A 22,186-nucleotide genomic window follows, 5' to 3' on the forward strand; every position below is an offset into this window, starting at 1 on the left:
CTCCAAAATCGATCGTGCTTGGAACCTTTTGTCTTTATGAATGTCATAGTTTGAGTTCATCGTCTTAAATTCGAATTCCTTTCTGTTATGTTAGCGTTCTCATTCATATACGCAACAAATCACGAGCGGGCGTCTGTTTTCGTCATACCGGAACTAGAACTAGTTCATGCTTTTGTACCTTTTTTTTGGTGAATTTTCCTTCCGCATTCCAAAAACATGCATGGCAGGTTAATGGAGCACTCAACATTTTCCCTAGTTGTGATTGTGAGTGTGAATGGCTGTTTTTTGTCAATATGTGCCCTGCGACTGACTGTCAACCAGTTCATTATGCTGTCAGCTGGGATAGGCTCCAGGAGCACCCCTATTCAGGATAATGGGTGTTGAAAATGGATGGATGGTTGTGAGTGTGAATGGTTGCTGTTTGTCTATGTGTGCCCTGCGATTGGCTGGCAATCTTTTCAGGGTGTACCCCGCCGGCAACCTGAAGACGGCTGGGATAGGCTCCAGCATGCCGTGACCTTCGTGAGGACAAAGCGGTCGAATGATTGATAAATGGGTTTAACATACAATGATTCCCAAAAATAATGTGCCTAATAACTAAAATAGACCCAGTCATTGATAATGCCCCTAATAATACACCTAATAATAATAATGGTCCGTAAAATAGGTGCAATTACAAGAATAAATACAACTAACATTTATCTCATCCTTCTGTTGTGCCGTAGCTCTGAATGCCGAGCGTTATAGTTCAGTCTCTGCTTTACTGATATGGTCATTTTTTTTTTTTTTTTTTGCTGCTGTCTTCAATAAAAATGGACTCATTGTAGTAGTCTACAAATATATGCTGAGGAGGCATCACCAAAGCTGTTGTTCCAATTGATGTGGTTATTCGCGCATACGTTTTCATAGTCCCCTGCACTACTATTTTTACTCGGAAAGTGAGGTAGAATAGAGACACCGTGGATTGGAAAAGCGACATAATTCTATAATGTGATAAAGTTTTTTTCATACCCGTCAGCAGTTCAGAGATTCGATTTTATTGCCTCATTAAATGAATCATTTTCATAAGCTGTGGACACAATAGATCAGCGCATGGAAAAAAAGAAAGTATATGCAGTATGACTGCACACATCTGGTCCGTGGTGTGACGCGAGGCCATTAAGAGAAATTGACCCTACAAGTGAGCAGAGAGTGGGGCATTTACTGCGAATGGACAATTGGAATCTAGCTGGCAGGTCTGGCTCTGATTAGTATGACATGATGAGGGTCATCCAGTGCTCTCCGTGGGAGGGCGAATTTGTCCAAACCTTCGATCTTTTCTTCCTTTCGATGAGCTCCGTCGGCTTTTACTCACCCTCTCTCCCTCCATCTGGAGTGGATGAATTCAGAAACCACATCACTGGTTTTTGGCTCCAAGTCTCTTTTGATCCTCCCACCAACTTGGCACACACACACACATAAGCTGTTCAACAGCGTGCCCATTGTGCTCTCGTTTGACTCCACCGCCCGCTTGCAGGTACAAATCTAAAGTAGAGCAGACTGTTTTTGGAGCATTGATTTGAATTTGTGCCTCTCACGGAATGCGGTCATTTGCCACAGCCATTTAAACTCTGCAAGTATGCGACTATCATTAAAGCTCCATTGGAGACTGTGTTGATCTAAAAAGCAAATACTGCCGTTTGATGCTTGATGAGCTTGATTGCTTGCTTGTCATTAAGGTGGATGCAGATAGTAGCATTTGCAGTTAGATATCTATAGGACAATTCATTATTAATATCAACTGTGATTGGGTGGCAACCGGTTCAGGGTGTCCCCTGCCTACTGGCCGAAGACGGCTGGGATAGGCTCCAGCACCCCCCGCGACCCTTGTGAGGATAAGCGGATCGGAAAATGGATGGATGGAATTAATACAAGGTTTGTGTGTGTGTACTGGTAATAACACACACATATACACACACACACACGATTCCCTAATTATTGAAACGGCAAGGTCAATTCCTTTGTTTATGTTGTACACTGAAGTCATTTGGGTTGCAGACCAAAAAAAAATTAGAACAAAGTTCTGAATTGCAGCTTTTATTGCATAGTATTTACATTTAGATGTGTTAAACAACTTAATTCAGTTCTTGTTTATTGCGGGGGTTACGTTCCAAGAAGAACCCAGTATAGGCAAAATCCGTGAAGTAGTCAGCTTTATTTTTTACAATTATTATACAATAAAATACTGTACTATAGAATGAAACCAAAAATCAAATCCTCTTTTTAACGTAATGTAAATTTGGCAAGCTGTACAGAGACGAGGCAAGGAAACTGTTGACATTGGCCTGCAGTCCCTTCGTCAATCAGGATGCAGAACACAATTCACTGTTACAAAAAAATAATAATAATTAAAATGGACATAAAAAAATGCGCGAAACAGCGACGCTGTGAAAGGTGAACCGCGTTGTAGTGAGGCTTCACTGTACATGTTTTAACCCTGTAATCCTCACCATTAAATTCTGTCACATTTTTCTCGTTGAAACATGCTCAAGGTTCAAACCTTTGCAAGAAAAATAATTATCAAGTATTATTATTATTATTATTATTATTATTATTATTATTATTATTAATTGTTTATTGTACAGGAGACATGGAATGGAGGAGATGGATTCAAACTGGTTTACAGGACCTTAGCCTATCAAGATGCAGAATACAATACGGATTTGTATGCTGTAAAAAACAGAATGCAGAAATACACAGTTCCGTAAAAATAGAGGAAATCAATTAAGACACAATGCAGGTTGTAAGCTGTTAAAAAAAAAGGCATGCAAAAGTGCACTTTAAAAAAATCTGCTAATAGTGAGGGATAACTGTGTAAGTATATTTATATATACCACGTGTGTGTGTGTGTGTGTGTGTGTGTGTGTGTGTGTGTGTGTGTGTGTGTGTGTGTGTGTGTGTGTTTGTGTCTGTGTGTGTGTAGAGGGAGGGAGGAAGGGAAAGAGAGAGACAGAGAGATTTGTGAAGTTCGCTGCCACGATTCAGCACTTGCATTTTTGCTTGAGACAAAAAACATTGACCAAGCTACAGCTCATGTCTGGAAACTCGTGAGTCAAGTCATTTTTAAGATGACGTGCTGCTGCACTTGACTTGACCTCAGATATTGTATCAACAGCATGCACATAATGGGTTGCATGATTGCTGGAGAGTCATCACATTGGCTGTGAGCAGTTGAATGTTCAGCACCGTACTTACTTGGTTGTGGACAGAAAATAAATGACATCTCACAGTGCAGCACAGCACAGTCACAATATATTTTGGTCTGTTCCATGTGCGGTTTGCATTGGGTCTTCAATTTATCATGCTTGGCCAATTTTCCAATGTATTTTGTTATAAGAGGCTCAAAAATTGACCTTGATTTTATGAAGCTAGAAATTGACATAACACTTGCACTTGCTCTGACTCCTCAGTGCATGAATTTATCAGACAATAGCTTTTTTTACGAATAACATTTATGATGTGTTCATAGGTGTACGCCCCATCTTCAAACTCGGAGGACTTCAACAGAGACTCGCCCTCCTACTCTTCTCCTAAGCCCTCCAGCAATATGTTTGCAAGCACTTTCTTTGGTAAGTAAGGTTGTATTCCTCTTTGACCTCATCCATATCAGGACCTTTTATCCACGTTAAAGATAAATTGGTTGTTTGTTTTACTTTCCTATGATCTTAGTTGCATTGAGAACCAGGATCATGTTTCATTCCCAAGAGTGAAAAATAAAACCCCGCTCAGTGGATAATCCCATGTTGAGGGTTTATGGCTCCCGCGGCTTTGTGTTGAGATTCAAAAATGCACCCTAATAAACGCATCCATATATTTTGTCATTAGATGGTACCCACAGTTCATCTGACCCTTGGAACTCAACCAATGGGATTAGTCAGCCCGGCTATGGAGGAATGCTTCCAGGATCTTCATCTCACATGCCACAGTCAGGAAACTACAGCAGCCTGCACTCACATGACCGTCTGGTAAGCCAATCAGCGGGTGACAATCCTCTTCCCAAGTATTTGTGTGCAGTTCGACAGTATCATCTATTAGAATTTTGCCATATACTGGCAGGGTGCTTACTAAATTACGGGGAGATCTCGCCGTCAATTTTAGGGTTTTAATTGTATTTTGCTATCACAGCAAAGATATCTGTATACTTTTCAGATTCAAGCATGCAGATAATATTCTACTCCCACATTTTTACAAAACAAGCCCCCACAGTATGAAAATGTGTATGTTAAAATTTTTCTCTGGCCATTATCAATGAGGATTTAACCAAAGCTCCGTGTCACTTTTTGATCTCTTCTTGTCTGCTTAGGCCCGTCCACCCTTTCTTTAACGTTGCTCCACAGACACGAAGGATGAACATGATCTTCCAGCGTTTCAAAGTTGTGTTTTGTGATTTCCAGACTTACCCAGCACACTCCGCTTCCCCAGACATCAATGCCAGTCTTCCTCCAATGTCCAGCTTCCACAGAAGCAGCACAACCACTTCACCATTTGTCTCTGCAACACATACCCCGTCGGTCAACAATGCAGATGGGGTGCTGGGTAAGTTCTCATGTGCTGCTCTTAATGCAAATACAGGGGCTTGTTTGAACATTCGTCTAGCTCACTCTCTCTTTCTCTGCGCGTTTGAAGCCGCCACAAATCGGGGGAACGCCACTGGAAGCTCACAGACTGGGGATGCACTCGGCAAGGCTTTAGCCTCGGTGAGCTGCAAACACACGCCCGTCACGCATTGAACTGGAAGCTTAGTTTGGCTCTCCAACGAATAAAATGAGACTGGAATCTGCACTCTTTTCCGAAATGTAAAATTAATTGTGGGATTGTTTGGTCTCGATAATTTGCTTCAAAGCTGTGCTGTCTAATGTGTCAACTGTGATTGCCATTCCCCATCTCTGTCTGACACGTGTGGATTAATGATTAAAAACATTATTATTAGAAGTAATTCTGTTCATCATTTGGTAACGGCTAAATTTGCATAAAATTCATCTTCAGATACATTGTTCCAATTTCTGCGTTTTTCCCTATAATGGATTGAACCTTTGTCCTAAATTCCACTTTTCATGAAATAAGATCCACAATTTTGTTTTTCATATACCTTACTCAAATTTGTCAAATAACACATTTGGATTTCGACAAACATTACAGACATCAGTGAAAAACTGGAAAAAAAATTCTGAATGGAAAATATGAGTTTAGCCATGGTAATAACAAATTAAGTCTTTTATATTTCTAGACTTAATTCTCTTAGCATGACAAAGCTGGAATGAAATGGACACGGTTGGACAGCGTGGGGTAGGTGCGTGGAGCGGGGGCACTGGGGAGTTTATAACTGCTGTGGCTCAACTCCACGGGCCGCCCTTTGTAGAGTTTTTGTCCGCCCCCCAAGCCCCCTTTTAAATTGGCCCTTCTCCGCCTGCGGGAGTGTGACTGATGAAGAGGCGGGGCTTCATTTGTTCCAGTAAAAGGAACCCTGTTTCACTTTGAATGCAGCGTCCTTGGCCATATATCGTTTGGTCAGAAGTCACGGTTATAAGCAACTTGCGTTTGTGAAACTGAGACATGTTTGGGGATTTGTGTTGAGTCTTGTTTGTATCTGACACAGTGATGACCGCATTATTAATCCGTCTTAGTTTTCCACTGAATTCCGTGCCTGAGAGTGTCGGGGAAAAAGAAGAACACAGTTCTTAGTGCTAGAAAAGCTTTAATAGCCATTCTGTCCATCCCTCCCTCCCCCTTTCCCTCCATGCTCAGTGCCACACTTGCCTGATACTCCAAGTTGATTGAAAACGTAAAGCCCAAAGATCGGGATTGAATAAGGAGATTATTAATGAGGACATTCTATCATCTCCAGAGAAGTCAAACGGTTTCCTGCCAGCTCAATTTGATCATTACTGAGCAGAGAAATCTCTATCTATCTGCTGCTTTTTCCTGCTAATTAGTGAGGATCCATTTCGTGGCCTTTTCTCAGAGACATGTTCTATTACAGCACAATATCATCTGATTAAAAGGGAAAAATTGGGGAAGTGATTGTGCTTTAATCAAGCATTTTGTCATGTCGAAAAAAACGATGATTGCTCACTTTTAATTAAACTAGAGCTAACGTATGGAGCAACATATGATTGAGTGTATCCACAGCAATATCGTCTGTGACATCTGATGCCGCATTCTTTCTGCTCTCACAGATTTACTCACCTGACCACACAAGCAGTAGTTTTCCCTCGGACCCGTCCACGCCTGTGGGTTCCCCTTCACCTCTCACAGCCACAGCAGGCGCTGGCTCAGCAGGGACTGTGGTAACGGCTGCTGGCACCCCGTCTGGAAGACCAGGTAAAACCCAATTCTTTCAGTATGATCCTATGAACACAGTCTCGAGGTGCATTCTTGGTTGTGACTTCAATTACAGTAACCTTTTAAAGGCTCAAGTTACATATTCACTTCAATGGTACTGCACTTGTGCGCTTCTTTTTCCAAAAATTTGCAGTGCATCTGACTTAGAGGCATTCACATTTTAGAATTCCACTTTATATGTTAACTTTTTTAACTCTGTGTAGGATCTGTGAATTTTTTTCAATAAAATGGCACCATGAAGTGTGTATGTGAGTAACAGACTCATTTGCCTGTTTTGGTGTTGGCAGAGGAGGCCAATTATTGAGTTAACTGTAGACAGAAATCAAATAAACATTCATTGAGAGGTAGCATACTTGACACCTCCACCCTGCACTTACGTCAACTCTTGAGGGACAGCAAACTTGCTCCAAAGCTGCCTGGCCTCCACGTTTCATCCGTCGAAACCCTTGATAGAACGTGAAAAACTTGAGGGATCCCCTCAGAACGTACTGGCATGCGTGGTAAACCGCTGACTAAAACATTTTGAGCCTTTGAGTAGCCTCCGTTGAGTGGCCAGCAGGAACAAAAAATAAATGCAGCCTAAACTCACAAGTTAGCTGTCGATGAGTGATTAACTTCTTTTAGTTGGGTTTAAAGGTTGCGTGCCATGGAAATATTTGTCAGTTTTTATCAAATGTATGTGAATGAGTACAACAAAGAGAGGAGGGGGGTATCCAGCAGATTTTGTGGCCAGCTGCTCTGAATCTGCACTCCTTGCTGGCACACCTCCTGCCGAAACATCATGCGATGCAACTTGTGCAAGGTGCCTGCAGGTTGACAACAACAGCTCCTGCGCAGCTTAAATCAGTGCCTTACTTTCTGTGTCCACTCTATTATAGTCTTACAACCCACACAGCTTCTCGGTGTGGCAGAGGTCCTCGTCACATCTTTTCCTCAGAGCTTTCATGCTCATAATTCTATGGCTTGCTGACACGCATCTGCTCAGATCACATTTATTTATTTATTTTTTTTTCTTTTGGGGGTGGGGGGTGGATTGAAATGTTAATGACAAGCCCCGGAACAACAATGGAAATATAAATGAATGAGGCCATGGCTTTTGAGCTGCTTAAGGATTTAAAAAGATTTGTTTGAAGTGGTTTTGAATTACATCGATGAAAAGCTTTTTGTTTAGTTTTTTTTTCTTTTCTTTCTTTTTTTTTTTTTTGGACTAAGCAGAACATTGTGTAGCTTTTAAAAAAGTGGCTTGTGGATCGCTGTGTAGTTTGTAATACTAATCCTACATTTTTGGATGAAGATTTTATGTTACACTTTTATTATCTCCATTATTATTGATTTAACTCTACAACACTATTTGTAGCCCATATATGATGTCATTTAAATGACTGGCATGAAGCCTTGCAGCCATATTAAGACATGAGAGTCACTAATGTGGGGGGAAAAAAAGGGGAGACGCCAAGTAGGAAAGCCCAGTGTGTTTTTTTACTGGACAGTTGTTTCAAGTATGGTAATGGACTGGTGACAGCTGTCTTTACCTATGCTCCTCTCATCCTCAGCTGTTGCCCTGCCCTGTGGACAGCTGTTCCTCTAACACATACCCACACACATGCGCGCACACACAGAGCTGCAAAAAGTCTCTGCCGGTGGGTGAAACAACACAGCACCCTATCTTTTTTTATTTGGATACACAAAAGTGTGTCCTCAAAAAGAATGCCAGTGGCATTAAATCCGAGTTGGAAAGTCAAATGCAGAGAGGTTTCCCCGCATTTTGTGAGGTTAGTAACAGACTGGTTTAGTGAAAATGGAGACAAAATTTGGCTCGTGGTGCACATTAACTAAAAACGCCATTCATCATTAGTGTTGCACCAAGATACAGAGCATTACTCATCAGATGTTTCTGCAATCAGCCCTGCTGTTTCTCTCTCTCTCTCTCTCTCTCTCTCTCTCTCTCTCTCTCTCCCCCGTGTGTGTGTGTGTGTGTGTGTGTATATATATATATGTATAAATTTATAGCCATCAGACAGTGGAGGCATGTGAAGTTCATGCCTTGCTCATCTGGCAGCAAGATGGAGCTAAACCCAAGTTCTTTTCATCTTTTTTTTTCTCGTGTCTGAAGTCTTTCATGCCAAGGGATGACAGAGAGTTACATATGAAGTGTGACATTCACTGAAACAATTGGAAGGAAAACAAGCTAAGCTTTTATTTTTGTGCTTGTTTCTTTTGTGGTATGGTTAATATCAAGTCTTCACTGTATGGCACTGTTGTTTTAAGTCCCCTTTATTTCAGAAAGTTTTTTTCTTTACTGTCGGTTGTTATTCCCCATTTCAGTGTAAGCAGGAATAAGGCATCAGTCTATTTAGAGGTGAAACCAGTGCTTCACTTCCTCCATGTGAATCTCCCCTCCCCAAAAAATATATATATGAAGTGTCCTGTAACATCATACTAACCATAATCTAAATGAATGACTTGGTTTGGCAATCCTCCACCAGACAGCACAGAACTGGAAAGTGCTACAGGCATTTCTTGCAAATAACCTGGAAAAGTTGTCAAAGTCTATTATGGTTATGATTGTATGTTCCCTCCCGTTACAATACATATTCAGCTTGGTTTAATTGTGCCCCAGGAAAAAGGAATATGGAATATCATCTATTGTAAACATTATTTATCTCTTTTTTTCAGTTTTTTTTTTGCTCCACAATGAAATGAATGAAGTTTATTAAATATGTAATTGGTGCTTTCTAAATCATATTCAATTGAAAGAACCTAAAACTAAAATCCGTAAAATATGATTGAGACACAAAGAAAGACCAGTTTATTGTCACTGTTGGCTAGAAATCGTGTCTGACTAAGTGGTTAATGTTTTTTGTGTTTTTTTCCCCCACAAAATCAATACCATAGCTCTGTCCCCACGTTGACTGACTTATTTTTACTCAATATTAACCAACTGAACACCTTGAGAAAAAGTCCATGAACTCCTTTGAGCACTTGGACTGAGAAGTGTCATAAAACTCTCTTTTCATGACTCGGCGGGATCAGTGCAGCATTATATCACCTCAAGACTGATCATCTGGATGTTTTTTTGAACAATAAGTGAATATAGTTAGGTTATTTGTATTTGAGTAAGCCTTTTTTGATGGTAACTCAAGCAAGTGATGCTTTTTTTTTTTCCGCAGAAAAGTCATGATTTTGGAGATGCTAGCATTCTGCCCAGCAGCAACGTTATGCAAGAGCATCAACTTTTATTGAGCCTTCATACTTGACACATTGCTTTTATTACATACCCAGATTAAGACCATTTGCCAAATGGAAAATTTACATCTAAACTCTCAGATTTGCTTCAGGTGGTGGGAAGGAATGGTGTTACAAATCAGATTCGTCACTGCTCATATTATTTTTCTTCCTTGTCGAAACAAGCCAGAGATCCAGGATATGGAAATGGGGGCGTAAGACAAACTCCCGGCCAGCTCGCGTGTCAGTATGCTGCTCAGAGATCAGGAAATGATGTAATCTCATCCTTAATGATAAAAATATCTCCTGACGCCAGTAAATTGGCATGTCAGTGTGTTATGACGGTTAGCTGTTGTTGGTGTCTGGAGTCAGTGAAGCAAGACGCAGCCATCAGCCATGTTGATATTAAATGGAAGCAGCATCAATTGTCAACTTACCTACAGTGAACCTTTGTCTCTTTGCTTAGGGACCAACCAGTGGCCGCGTCCTAGTGGACAAACCGCTTCTTCTCCAAATTATGAGAACTCACTTCACTCATTGGTAAGCTTTCTTCCTTTCTTCATCCGATATGGATGCTCACTTTGGTTGTGTTATCATGACAATGAGATTTCCACAAATGTTTGTGGAGGATTAAGTGGAAGGTCAAGGATAACTGAACAATACCTGTCCCTTAGGACTTGCCATCTGTCTCCTGCTCCAGGATTGACACTTGAGGGGGAAGGGTTTAGTTCAAGGGGCTGCCAGCAGCTGTATGCAGAGCCCCTTATCCAGGATTCCTTTACTGCCTTGCTGCAGATTTCATTTCACCCGAACACATATTGCTTCAATCTATGCAAAATAAAAGAGCAGGTCAGACTTTCCAAGTAGCCAAAGTTATATATTCCCGTGGAATTTGGAAAGCTCCATGACTTCTAGAATCGGGGCTGAGCAACTGTCTAAACATGCCACTTAAGGAATTCATTCCCGATGAAATGACAAATAGCTAATGGATTGAGACACTCTCGGTCATTTTACACAATGAAAGGACTTTGCTGTAAGCCAACAAGTTTCCACTTGCGCCACATGACTTGGAACTATATATATATAAAGCATATGATGCAAAAGTTTGTAATAGAGACATTGCAGCTTTTTCATTCCAGCAGTAGCCAATGAATGTTTACTAGCTTTGGACTGCCACACACCAAGAAACACTGTGGCTGAACGCAACTGAAATGGACCATCACAAAAAAAAAAAATTACAGTTGGCCACTCTACGCTGTACACCAAGCGATTCAGCACCACACATCGACTGGCATTGTGCAATGGAAAAACTGTTACCCTGTATCGTGTTTTGAGGCTATTTATTTTTATTCAACCACAAAAACATACTGCGATTGTCAAGGATTACCGCAAGGAGAGGAATTGAGGGTGGCCTGAAAGCATTGTGGGGATATTGCCAATGATCGAAAATTTTATTTGTATTTATTTATTCTTTGTGAAAGTTCATGTGTGTTTTTGATTGGCTGTTCTATCTGTAACGTTGTAATCTTGCCACACCGTTAGCCAGCAATTTTTAATCGCAATGAAACCAGTGGCCCGACAATGTCATTGTAAGGCACTAAAATAGCACACAACAAAACTTTCATCCTTACAAAGTGATTGGTCAGCAGATGTATATCTGTTTGCAAATTTTGTTTCTTCTTAAAGAATGATCTCTCTCTCTCAATGTATTTCTGATCTTTCTTAATCCTCTTCTTATTTTTTTGGGACTTGGGCAGAAAAACAGAGTTCATCAGCAGTTACATGAGCATCTTCAGGATGCCATGTCTTTCTTAAAGGACGTCTGCGAGGTACTTTAGATTGAGCTGGTAATCTGTAATGTATTTCATAAATCATCGTCCATTGTTTCGGGTTGCTCTTATGACCTTGACATGCAATCGTTATTTTTATTTTTTCAATCAGCTTTTTTTGCCATTGTTAAATTGTCTTATTAGCTTGCCACAATCTGCTTGAGTGCAGTTGTTAATCCACTCCATTCACTTCCACACAAGCAAGTATATTTGTTGATGTTTGGGGCTCTTGTGTGCATTTGAATTTTCTTTTATCTTCACTTTTCAAGTCCACGCCATCCAATCAGTGTTTTCAATTTTTGGCCCTAATATGCTTATACTAAGCTGCTCTGTCATTCTTTTCTCACTCCTCTCCCTCCCCCTGACCTTCCACTCTACAATCCCTCTGCGCCCCTCAGTCGCGAATGGAGGATCGTCTTGACCGACTGGATGATGCAATCCTTGTTCTGAGGAACCACGCAGTGGGCTCCACTGCCAGTCTACCCACCGACATCCACAGTCTGCTGGGACAGGCACAAAATGGGCAACTGGCAGCCATTGGCGCAAGTTTCCCTGCCTCAGCGTTGACTCCTGGTCGGACAACAACAATGGTATGAAGACCATTTTCATTTTTCTGTCTCCCTAATTAAGATATTGTGTTTGAAATGCATCTGGGAAAATAAACTTTTTTTTTTTTTTACATCTGACTACTGCCACCTGTTCAGAAATAATTCATCATCATGTGACAAAAGCACACATCCCACACAGAGTTGGTCCACTGACATATTTTCCATCAGTGTAATCACCGGATGCTGTTTCAGACTCCATTTCACTTAACTGCATACACACACTAGAGTGAAACACAAATTTGAAAAATATATGTGATTTCTTGTCTGAATTCAAGAGATTTTAATTATCTTTCCAATACAAATGAAGAAGAGACAGTGCAGCTTACTGTAGGATATAACCCCCAAATAGCTTCAGCTTTAATAAAATCTCTGCTGTAAAAATGGAAGACTTCAACATTATTTTTCTCCCCAGCATAATAATGATTATTGTATGTACCACTGAACACAATTTTCTCCTTCACCTTCCTTTACGTCCAGTTAAGTGATCCAGAATGTTTGCGTAGAATTCAATTTGTATTTGTTAAATGGGTATCTTCTGGCTGCAAATGACATACGTGAAATCGCAAAATATTGTCAGAGATTGTGTTAAGGGATGTTCATGACTAATATTTCCCGTTGTGAATGTTTCTTACAGTTGCAAAATTATTCGCATCTGACCACACTGTCCAAACACAATCCTTTGTGCCATTCTCAAGAATCCTAGTTACTTCTACTAGGGATGCATCGAATGTGGTTTCAAATACATACAATTGAGTATTCACCAATGCAAAGTACTGATAGTACGAGTGTTTTAGAAAAAAAATCAAATATTGTTGAAAAACATACACCAAAAAAAAAAAATGGGGAACATGGCATCAGCTTTGCTCAAATATAATACAGATGCAGCTTGTCATGACTGACATTTTAACATCCAACTTGATGTTTAATAACTGTTATCATGCATGTTAAACTGAAGGTAACACATCACGACTGACAGGGCTCCTCCTCTACCTGCTTGAAAGGTATTGTAGTGTCGGAGCATTTTTGTTGATTACTGAAACGACTATAGTTCAGATGTACGATATCCCCAACTTCCGCCAATATTAAGAACACTGTATTGAGAAACAACAGAAATAATTGGCATCTTCGATAAAATGCAGAATTGGGCATGGCCAAGTTTTTAATACATGGAGACCTTACTGTACTTAGTACTATTCTGAATTTCTGCAATTGTAGATCATTTCAACGAGACTCATGTAATTTGGTCTTTTCAAACTGTTTGCACAGCCCATACATGAAATGTCTAGGTTCTCAATGGATTTTGTTGTGTTTGTTATCGAGCACCATGCTGTGGCAGTAATGTTTAAGCGACTGTGACTGCCAGATAGAACATGCTGTGTTTGCACTAACATAGGTCTTCCTGTGTGGGGAGAGCTCCCCTCAAACAGGCTCACCAGCCTCGACACAGCCACAGGCTTTTAGTCTGGATGACAGCCACCCGCCCCCTCCACCCACCCTCCTTTTTTGTACCCCTTTTCATCGCTTCTTTTTAACAAGCAAGGAAATCTGAATAGTCGGGAACGTGTGTCTGCACCCCGTGCCTCCTCAGCTGTATGATAATCAGGCCCAGCCATGAAAATGGCAGCCTTCTTTTCTTGCCAGAACCCCAGCTTTCCCCTCCTCCTCCTCCTGCGCACAAAGACTTGTTAGGGCACCTGTTGAGAGCACAGCAACGATTAGTGTAGCACTGAAGAAAGGGACGGTTTTGGAGTAAAGGGGGTAACAGAGGCCAACAGTGACAGGGGATTACATAAATAAACATTTGGGGAGGGGGAATGCAGGGCGATACCCTCCAGCCTCAGTGACACTTTCCCCGTCTTCTCTTGGAAGTAGAAGGAGAACTGAAATAACTTTGGGGGGGGGGGACATGTGCTGAACATCTGAAAAAATGCGGATTGTGGTTGTACGTGCTGGTTGTTGACTATTTGCCACTCATGAATGTGTACATAATGAGAGTGTTATGTCGCAACCGGGGATTTAGACTACTTTGACGTCTTTTGAAAGTGAACACCAAAGAAATCTAAAAATAGTCTCCTTTTAGACATGAAAAAGAGTCTTAGTTGTGGTTAAAGACAGCCATGAGTAAACTGTGTCTCATACTGTTTGGAATGACTTATTAGATCCCCAAGTTGTCCTGTGATGTACAAAGTTGAAACGATGTCCCCCCACCCCCCAAGAAATTAATGTGTGTTTAAAAGCAGCAATGATTCGATGAATCACTGAAGCCCTTTTTTCCACAGTATTTTTTTTTTTTTTTTGCACACCTTGTACCAGGCACTTGCTTGAAAGTCTTCCAGAAAATCCAACCATTTTTTTCTCTCTGTTTGGTCTTGTATTGTTGTTTCATTTGCAGAGGATGTCAACTTCCCGTCTTGACAATGCATCTCCTGTTTTTGTTGCAGGTTTCTTCACATGCTGACGACACAGCAAGTCTGAACAGCCACGGAGGCCTACCAAGCACTGGCTCCACGTCCAGCACAGAACTCAACCATCAAGTGGAAGCATTCAGAGGTCCGATACTTGCTCTTGACTCATTTTATGGCTGATAGGCAGCTCACCTTAACTTACCTTTTTCTCGCCTCCCGCTCCTTTTCCAGGCTTGGCTGGTCAGGTGGCCGCCACCTTGGCGCTGAAAGTGGAGAAGCAGGACAAGGATGACATGAATGACTCGCTCTCAGGGGATGACAAGTCGGATGATGAGAGCGACAGCCTGAAAACACCACGCGCTGGCACACGCACAAGGTAAATTCCACATATTTTTGCTGAACAGAAAGTAATAGCTACCTGTTTGTGAAAAAAAAAACAGCTATTTAATTTTGAATCATTTAATGATTCATTTATGAGCTATCCATTTGTTCTATCCATTCATTCTCTAAACCGTTTATCCTGTTCAGGATCTATCCATGCTCACTTTAGACAAAATGCGGAGTATACCCTGGACTGGTCGCCAATCAATCACAGAGCTCATATAGAGACAGACAACAATTCATATTCCAATAATCTGTGCTTCAAGCTAGCACGGCACCCCACATGACGCTATCAGCTAATCAAATTGCATAGTCCCATAGAACAGTTCTTGACCAGGTTTTCCATATGACTTTGTTGCTAAATTTACGAACTTTTTCACACCCAAGTAGGGATTTATTTTTATCCAAAGAATACATTTCAGTTAAATAGTGTTGCTCTAGCGTTGTATACCAAGTGTGAGGTTTTTCTCCCACTCTCTGTCTCCTCTATTGAGTGACAGAGAGCTGTAGTGGGCGATAGCGGCTTCGAGATGGGAACGGGTAACAGGTAGTTCTTACGGAGCCACGATACACTCGGTATTTCATATTTGCCCCATTGGCAGACAGCAGAGACAGAAAATATGTAAATGAGAAAAACTGAACTTGGAATTTAGCTGTATTAAAATATTGTGTATGTGCATGGATTTCACAGCTCAGAGTTTTCATGCAGTTCTTAGCCCCTGGGCTCATCACCCTGGCTATGGCGGTGCCATGGATACTATCATGCGGTTTGGCCTCTGTCCAACCCATCAGCAGTTCATTCGTCAATCAGATGATGATTGATTTTTGTAGTAATGAAGTTCATTTTGATGTCACCATCCAAGTGAAATCTTATATTAGTGTTGTGATGTTCATTAATGAGTCGTCCTTTTGAATGGCTCTTTTGGGGTGAACGATGAGTCTTTTCGCATTTGTGAGAGAGCTGTCTTTTTTTGCAGCAAATTTGGGATGGTATTTGGTAACATTGAAACAATCTGGTTAAATATGCAAAATATAAGGTACAAGTGCAGAAAATTACTGTTCTGCAAAGTTTGGGGTGGAATTTATGAGTGTCTATTGTGAGAACTGTAGAATATCGGAGCAGATGAAAAAGTCCTGGAAAAGTCACTCAAAATCCGGGAAATGTCCTGGAAAATAATTTCAAGAAAAGAGTGGCAACCTCGCTTCCTTTTCAAAAGTGTTTTCATGTACCCGACAGTCTGACCGAGGACGAAGACCTGAACCCTGAGCAGAAAGCGGAGCGAGAGCGGGAGCGGAGAATGGCCAACAACGCCCGGGAACGCTTGCGGGTGCGGGACATCAACGAGGCCTTCAAGGAGCTGGGCCGCATGTGCCAGCTGCACCTGAAGAGCGAGAAGCCTCAGACCAAGCTGCTCATCCTCCATCAGGCCGTGGCGGTCATCCTCAGTTTGGAGCAACAAGTCAGAGGTCTTTACTAGTTGAAATTCACTTGTTCAAATATGAATTCTTGCCTTGTTTAACTTTGACATTAATATTTATTATTAGTGCAATAACGTCAGAAGTATTTATATGGTCCTTAATCACAAAGGAGTCTCAAAGGGCTTCTCAAAAAAAGTCTCAAAAAATAAGATCTTTTTCTGCCTTTTGATAATAAATAAACCGAAAGTACTTTTCGGTTTATTTTTTCCCCCTTCATCTGTACTGCTCGCCGCGGCTTTGTCCGAAATATAATCAAATGACATTGTCTTATTCTTCTGACTGTTTGGCCCCATAGAGCGGAATCTAAACCCCAAAGCAGCCTGCCTTAAGAGAAGAGAGGAGGAAAAAGTGTCGGGCGGTTCCGGTGATGGTCAACAAGGTCACACGGGGGTCCACCCAAGCTTGACTGACACATCCAACCCCATGGGCCACCTCTGAGGCCCGGACAGGTACACTAAACTCTGCAGCCAACTCGTCTTTTCATGATCTACTGACAAAATGTCAAGGTCCTTCTCTCATCTCTTTGTCACCAACAGTCCAAAAGCCAAACTTAGTGTGTTTTATCTCATATAAAACGGAAGCAAAACATAACAACGGCCCTTCACATTGGACAAGCTACAGTAGGACTAGGTAACGTTGGGCCGCTCTGTTTGATAAATCACGAAATGAATCAACAATTGAACATCTTGCCAGTTCATTCCCATGTGATCAAGTTCCTGATTGAACATCTCGAGAGGTGGCGCACGACCAATCAGTTCATGTTTCTGATTTGAAAATACAGATTACGGTGGATAGAGAAAGTGAACACACCCCTGTTTGAGATGTGAAACAAATGACTCCAATCATATTTTTGAAACTTTTGCCACCTTTAATCTGCTCATCGATCTATCTATTTCTCTATCTATCTATCTGTCTATTTATCGGGCACTTACAGTCACCCTACGCCACCTCGGTCTCACAATGACATTGTATACATACTCGAACTGCGCGTGCGCAACAGAAATTTCGTGCTCTTGGGCAGCGCCTTTGGCGTTCAGTAGGGATGATTATAGAAGTATCTTTCTATCTAGATAGCAATGGCTCCAACTCTCAATCAGTCCTATCTACAATGTCTATCTCTGTCCGTCTCTATATATTTCTCTAGCTTTCTCTGTCTAGCTCTTTACCTCTCTATCACTTCGCTCTGTCTCTCATGCTATCTATCAGTATCTACTTACTTGATGTAACTAGCTCTCCAGCTCTCTCTATGTCTATCACTCTCTCTATTTCGCTGTTTTTCAGCACCAGTCCTTGCGCTATGTGGCCAAAGCATTGAACCAGTGTGTGTGGTCACTCTCTGTATCAACTACAAATGTGTTTCGCATGTTGTTTGATGTCATAGCACCACCTCTTTGATACGATTTGTCTCGTCTGTGACAGATCCCGCACGCAGAACATTTCGTCCCGTCTGAGATGGCGACTTGGCCTCCTTGTGACGGAGGGGGCTCCCCGCTGCGTTTTACGCCACTTTGCGGAGGAGAATAGACCACCAGAAGCCAAAATCACTCAAGACTAACACAATCCAGTCCCAAGACTGACAAGGAGCCTGCGCGGCAGTCCGTCCGCAAATTTTGCCCCCAAAAAGCGAGAAGAATCTCAAGCACATATCACGCAGATCTGTAAGAAGCGTGTCGCTTCTGAACAATCATACTTTGCAATCTCTTCCAACTTCACGTGGAGGTTGCCTCGTGCCTAAACTGAATTGACGAATGCATTGTAACAGCAGCTTTTTTTTTTCTTTCTATTTATTACGTCCTTGAGCTCCAAGTGTATGTCTTAAGGGAAAATGTAGACAGTTTTCAGTTTAACCTGTAGTTTGCCAGTGTCGTTACAAAACAAAGCACTCCAGCCTGGCAAGTGAAATAAGGGAAAAAGTAAGATTGGCTATGTTCGAAATCGCTCCCTATCCACTATTTGGTACCCTTTCTTGTGAGTTTGCCATTTTGCCATGCTTTGCAAATGTCTCGTGAGCATCAATTAGCAACTGTTTCGTGCTTTTCATGTATCCCTTGATGCATCTTGAAATGAGGTGGAAAACTACAAAAATCAAATCGGAGTTGTGTCAGAAAAGTCCCAGGACTTGTGTCACTCAAGATAGAGTTCAAATCCAAACTATGAGTTTCTGCTTTAGTGTGGGGAGATGAGCAACCGGCACATCTGCTCCCAAAGCCCTGAGCATCGGACAGTTTCTGGCAGAGAAGAACAGCGCACTGCTGGAGGGAGAAACCTTTCTATCCACACAACCTGGCTCCGTTTGATTTCTTTTTCCCCCCCCCAAGCTCAAGGTGGGGCGTGGGGGGAAGTGTTTGCTTTAAAAACGTGGATAAGATCACGATTGCTGCGACGACAAGGCTGCGAAGACTCGAATTAAAAGAAGTGATGATGGGACAGAGAAAGGTGCGAAAGTGTTTTGGACTCCAAGGTGATTACTTCCCAAGGGAAAACTCGTCGTTTGGATTTGGAAAACTATCGTTTTTCATCAGTCCTGGATCTTTTCTAACACATCTCGTACATCCCATTATGCCTTGTGATGACAAAAAAATTTTCGTTTCCGGGGTATTGTTTGATTGTTGGCAAGAGGCAAAGTGATAAGTAATGGTGCGAAAATATCTTTAAGAGAGCAACACATCACAACACAAATGGATATAAAGTGCTTTATTTGTATTCGTTTTGTAAAATACACAATAAATTCACAAATATGGTCTTATTATAGTTTATTTATTTGTTCAATATTTATTTCAAAAGTTCCACCAGCTGACATCTGTTGATCCGGTACATTTGCGAATTGGGTTCAAAACAATTTTTCATTTGAATAATGAAAGTACACTATCGAGTTCACTTTGTTGTTAGTCTAGTAATATCATTGCATGTGTCAATTTTAACTTACACTTCCAAAATATTTAAAATCTACCGATGTAATGGAAGAATGCCCCCATCCACCCTGTTTTCCAAAAACGTTAAAAAATGACTTTGGCAACTATCCTATTAGGCTAATGATTAAAAAATAAAATCACTATACAATGGAACCTTGAGATACAAGTACAATTGTTCTGTGCAGAGGAAAAAGAAGATCTGCCTGTGAGTATTGTTATACTGTGTTTGTACGTATGTTGCTTGCACAATTTATGTTCAATTAGCGGTTGCCTAAAGGGATATAATTGATTTCCCATTATGCGTTAGCATTAAGTTAGTGGATTTTTCTACAAAGTTATAATGTTGTTTAGGACACAAAGGTGAATTAAGTAGAGTTTGCTGTCACGACACTATGCTTGTATCATATTTTTCCTCACAAGTCCAAACCAAAAAAAAAAATCTGCTTCACAATGGCTTTTGTCTTCAAAAATAAATAAAAAGTCAGGTCACTCATATCGCAAAGCATCACTGTATAGTGAGTAGGGAATGGGCGGATGACTCCGAACACAGCCATTCATGTATTGGCCCATTTTTTTCTTAATTTTTCCAGAAAACGCGTGGAACCAAAAGTTTTTGTTAGTTTCGTTTTGGTAACGTTCTAGTCCTCGGTGAGAAAAAAAAAACCTCAAGTTTGATTGGAAGTTCCCATTTTATTTGACATTGTAATGGGTTTTAAATACTAATAATACAGCAAACATAGCAAATCTTCACATTCCCTGCCTATTTGTAGCGTCTTTACTAAAGGAGATGCCTTCAGCCGTAGAGTAGTCGACATACGCACGTGTAATTTGACACTTAACGTTTTGCTTCCAATCCCTGATATTCTTTTTAAACAAATAACGACGGCCACTTTTTCGCCTGGACTGATTACATTAGGTCTTTGTCTCAACACAAAAACAGTAGGTATGCATTTATGTCAAGTCATTTCTTCCAGCTTCCACTTATATTTTGCTCAGTCCTAATAAAAGAAGCCAGACCTGATATTTCACACTATGCTGAACATATATATAGATAAAAGAGGTCATTTTGTGGGATTGTAGCACAACAACGAACAAAAGATTCGATTTCCCTTTGGCAATGGCTTTATTTATATGTTTTGGTGTGCATGTTTTTTTAAGTGTTTGGTTCTTTATATTCCATTTAGTTGTCTGTATATTGTCTCACAAAGCTTCTGTGCAAAAAAAACCCCCAAAAAACAAAAAAAAGGACTTCCATTAGAGTCAAAGTAAAAGTTTACATTCAGAATCTATCATTGAACAGTTTTAGTTTGTCTTTTGCGTGCGTGCGTCTGCGTGTGTGTATGTGTGTTTCCTTGGTCGGTATGTGGCCTTGTTGCTCATGACAGTATTCACATGTGTGTATTCATGATTTTAGTATACATGTGAGTTCCTGCTCCATTTCCTTCATTTTGTATGTTCCGCTTTGTATTTCTTTGCCAAGTTGCTGTATTCTCACATGCTTTTCCCTTGTGTAATATAGAAAAAAGGAAAATCAAAAGCAAAGCGGTTTAAAAAAAAATTGGGTTATTTTTCACTGTAGGTAGTCTTTTATACAATAATACTGTAAGAATATTTCTTGAATTCTAAATATTACTCTTTCTAGATTTTTGGAAGCAAAGGTTTTGAGTAAAAAGTTTCTTACTTTATTTTACTATATTAGGTAGTAAAATGTACGCGGTCACTTAACCATAACCTGTTTTGTTATTCCCGGAAATGTCAATGTCCATTCGCAAGTCTCTCGTGGTTGACTGAGAAACATTTGTGTCAAAACGTCGAACATGTTGTCTGTGCACATCTGGAAAAGGCGGCAATGAAAATTACAGTTTTTTTCAACAGAAAAACATGATGTATATAACATTTATGTTGCAATAAATGTGCCATCTTTTTTAAACTCGAGTTGTTTAGCTGTTTACTTACAACCTGGGCATACCTCTGTATTGTTTTAAAAATAGAACAAAAATCTCACACACAAAGATTCGCACGCTGACCCAAAAGCCTTCTTGCACCAAAATCTCAACAAAAAACTGGCCAACAACAACAAAAAATTCTCACAGTCGCCTATCAAACTTACCACCCAAAAAAATTCTAACACCAGAAAACCCAAGACGCACAGAAAACTGTCACATACAAAAACAACTCTTACATACAGCAAAACACTCGAACGCGTCAAAAAACTCACACAAACCCCACAAAACTCACACTCATGCTAAAAATTTACACCTACCCCCCAAAAATTCACTTACGCTTACACCTAAAAAACTCGCATGCCTAAAAAGAAAAAATCTCTCATGGTTTAAAAAAAATAAAAAATACACACGCACACAAACCCAAAAACTCACTCACACGCACCAAAAACATCACCAAAAAAACCCTCACACATTAAAAACGCTCTCATAACAAAAACTGTCACACATAAAAAAAAAAAAAAAACTCTTAGTCGCCCAACAATCTCAAACCACATCAAAAAAATATCTCACACCCATTAGAAAACCTCTTGGAGACACAAAAAAATGTCATACACATGCAACAAACTCTCACATTAAAAATACTCACTTGACAAAACTACTCTGATGCACACCAAAATCTCTCTCATGTCACTTGCACCCAGAAATTCTAATACAACAAAAAAACTCCCACTGTCACCCAAAAACTTCAAAAAACTCACATTCACCACCAAAAATTCTAGGACACCTAAAAATATAAATAAAGCTCTCGCACATTCCAAAAAACAACTAATTTAAAATAGGTTTTCATTTGTTTTTCATTACCTTCATTTTCCCTCCCAGATTTTCTTTTTATTAGTACTTTGTTTAATCTTGTTGCTTGGTTTAAGGTTCCGAGCACAACCTGTCACTCCAGTATGGCTTGTGACTGAGATGAATGCATCCCGAAAGGCTGGTAAAAACGTGTCTCAGTGCTCCAAAAAC

At 40.6% G+C, this 22,186-nt stretch overlaps 1 protein-coding gene across 3 annotated transcripts in view; it reads left to right on the forward strand.

Annotated features, from left to right (window-relative positions):
- tcf12 (transcription factor 12) overlaps window positions 1-21,147 on the forward strand; it is a 70,598-nt gene extending 49,451 nt beyond the window's left edge. The window contains exons 9-21 of one of the 3 annotated variants that reach the window (XR_002170226.1): window positions 3,509-3,608; window positions 3,865-4,004; window positions 4,434-4,575; window positions 4,666-4,736; window positions 6,216-6,360; window positions 10,073-10,146; window positions 11,834-12,025; window positions 14,485-14,593; window positions 14,680-14,824; window positions 16,067-16,296; window positions 16,604-16,757; window positions 16,845-16,938; window positions 17,728-21,147. Coding sequence is in view for 2 of the 3 variants with exons in the window: in XM_019886795.1 (XP_019742354.1) it covers window positions 3,509-3,608; window positions 3,865-4,004; window positions 4,434-4,575; window positions 4,666-4,736; window positions 6,216-6,360; window positions 10,073-10,146; window positions 11,364-11,435; window positions 11,834-12,025; window positions 14,485-14,593; window positions 14,680-14,824; window positions 16,067-16,296; window positions 16,604-16,746 (1,563 nt within the window). In the remaining variant the exon portion in view is untranslated. Of the gene's footprint in view, window positions 1-3,508; window positions 3,609-3,864; window positions 4,005-4,433; window positions 4,576-4,665; window positions 4,737-6,215; window positions 6,361-10,072; window positions 10,147-11,363; window positions 11,436-11,833; window positions 12,026-14,484; window positions 14,594-14,679; window positions 14,825-16,066; window positions 16,297-16,603; window positions 16,758-16,844; window positions 16,939-17,727 lie in introns of all 3 variants that reach the window. The other 2 variants (XM_019886795.1, XM_019886794.1) reach the window with 2 other exon arrangements.
- The last annotated feature ends 1,039 nt before the right edge of the window (window positions 21,148-22,186 follow it).

Source organism: Hippocampus comes, unplaced genomic scaffold (assembly GCF_001891065.2).
Source record: "Hippocampus comes isolate QL1 unplaced genomic scaffold, H_comes_QL1_v1.1 scaffold261, whole genome shotgun sequence".
Taxonomy (NCBI): Eukaryota; Metazoa; Chordata; class Actinopteri; order Syngnathiformes; family Syngnathidae; genus Hippocampus; species Hippocampus comes.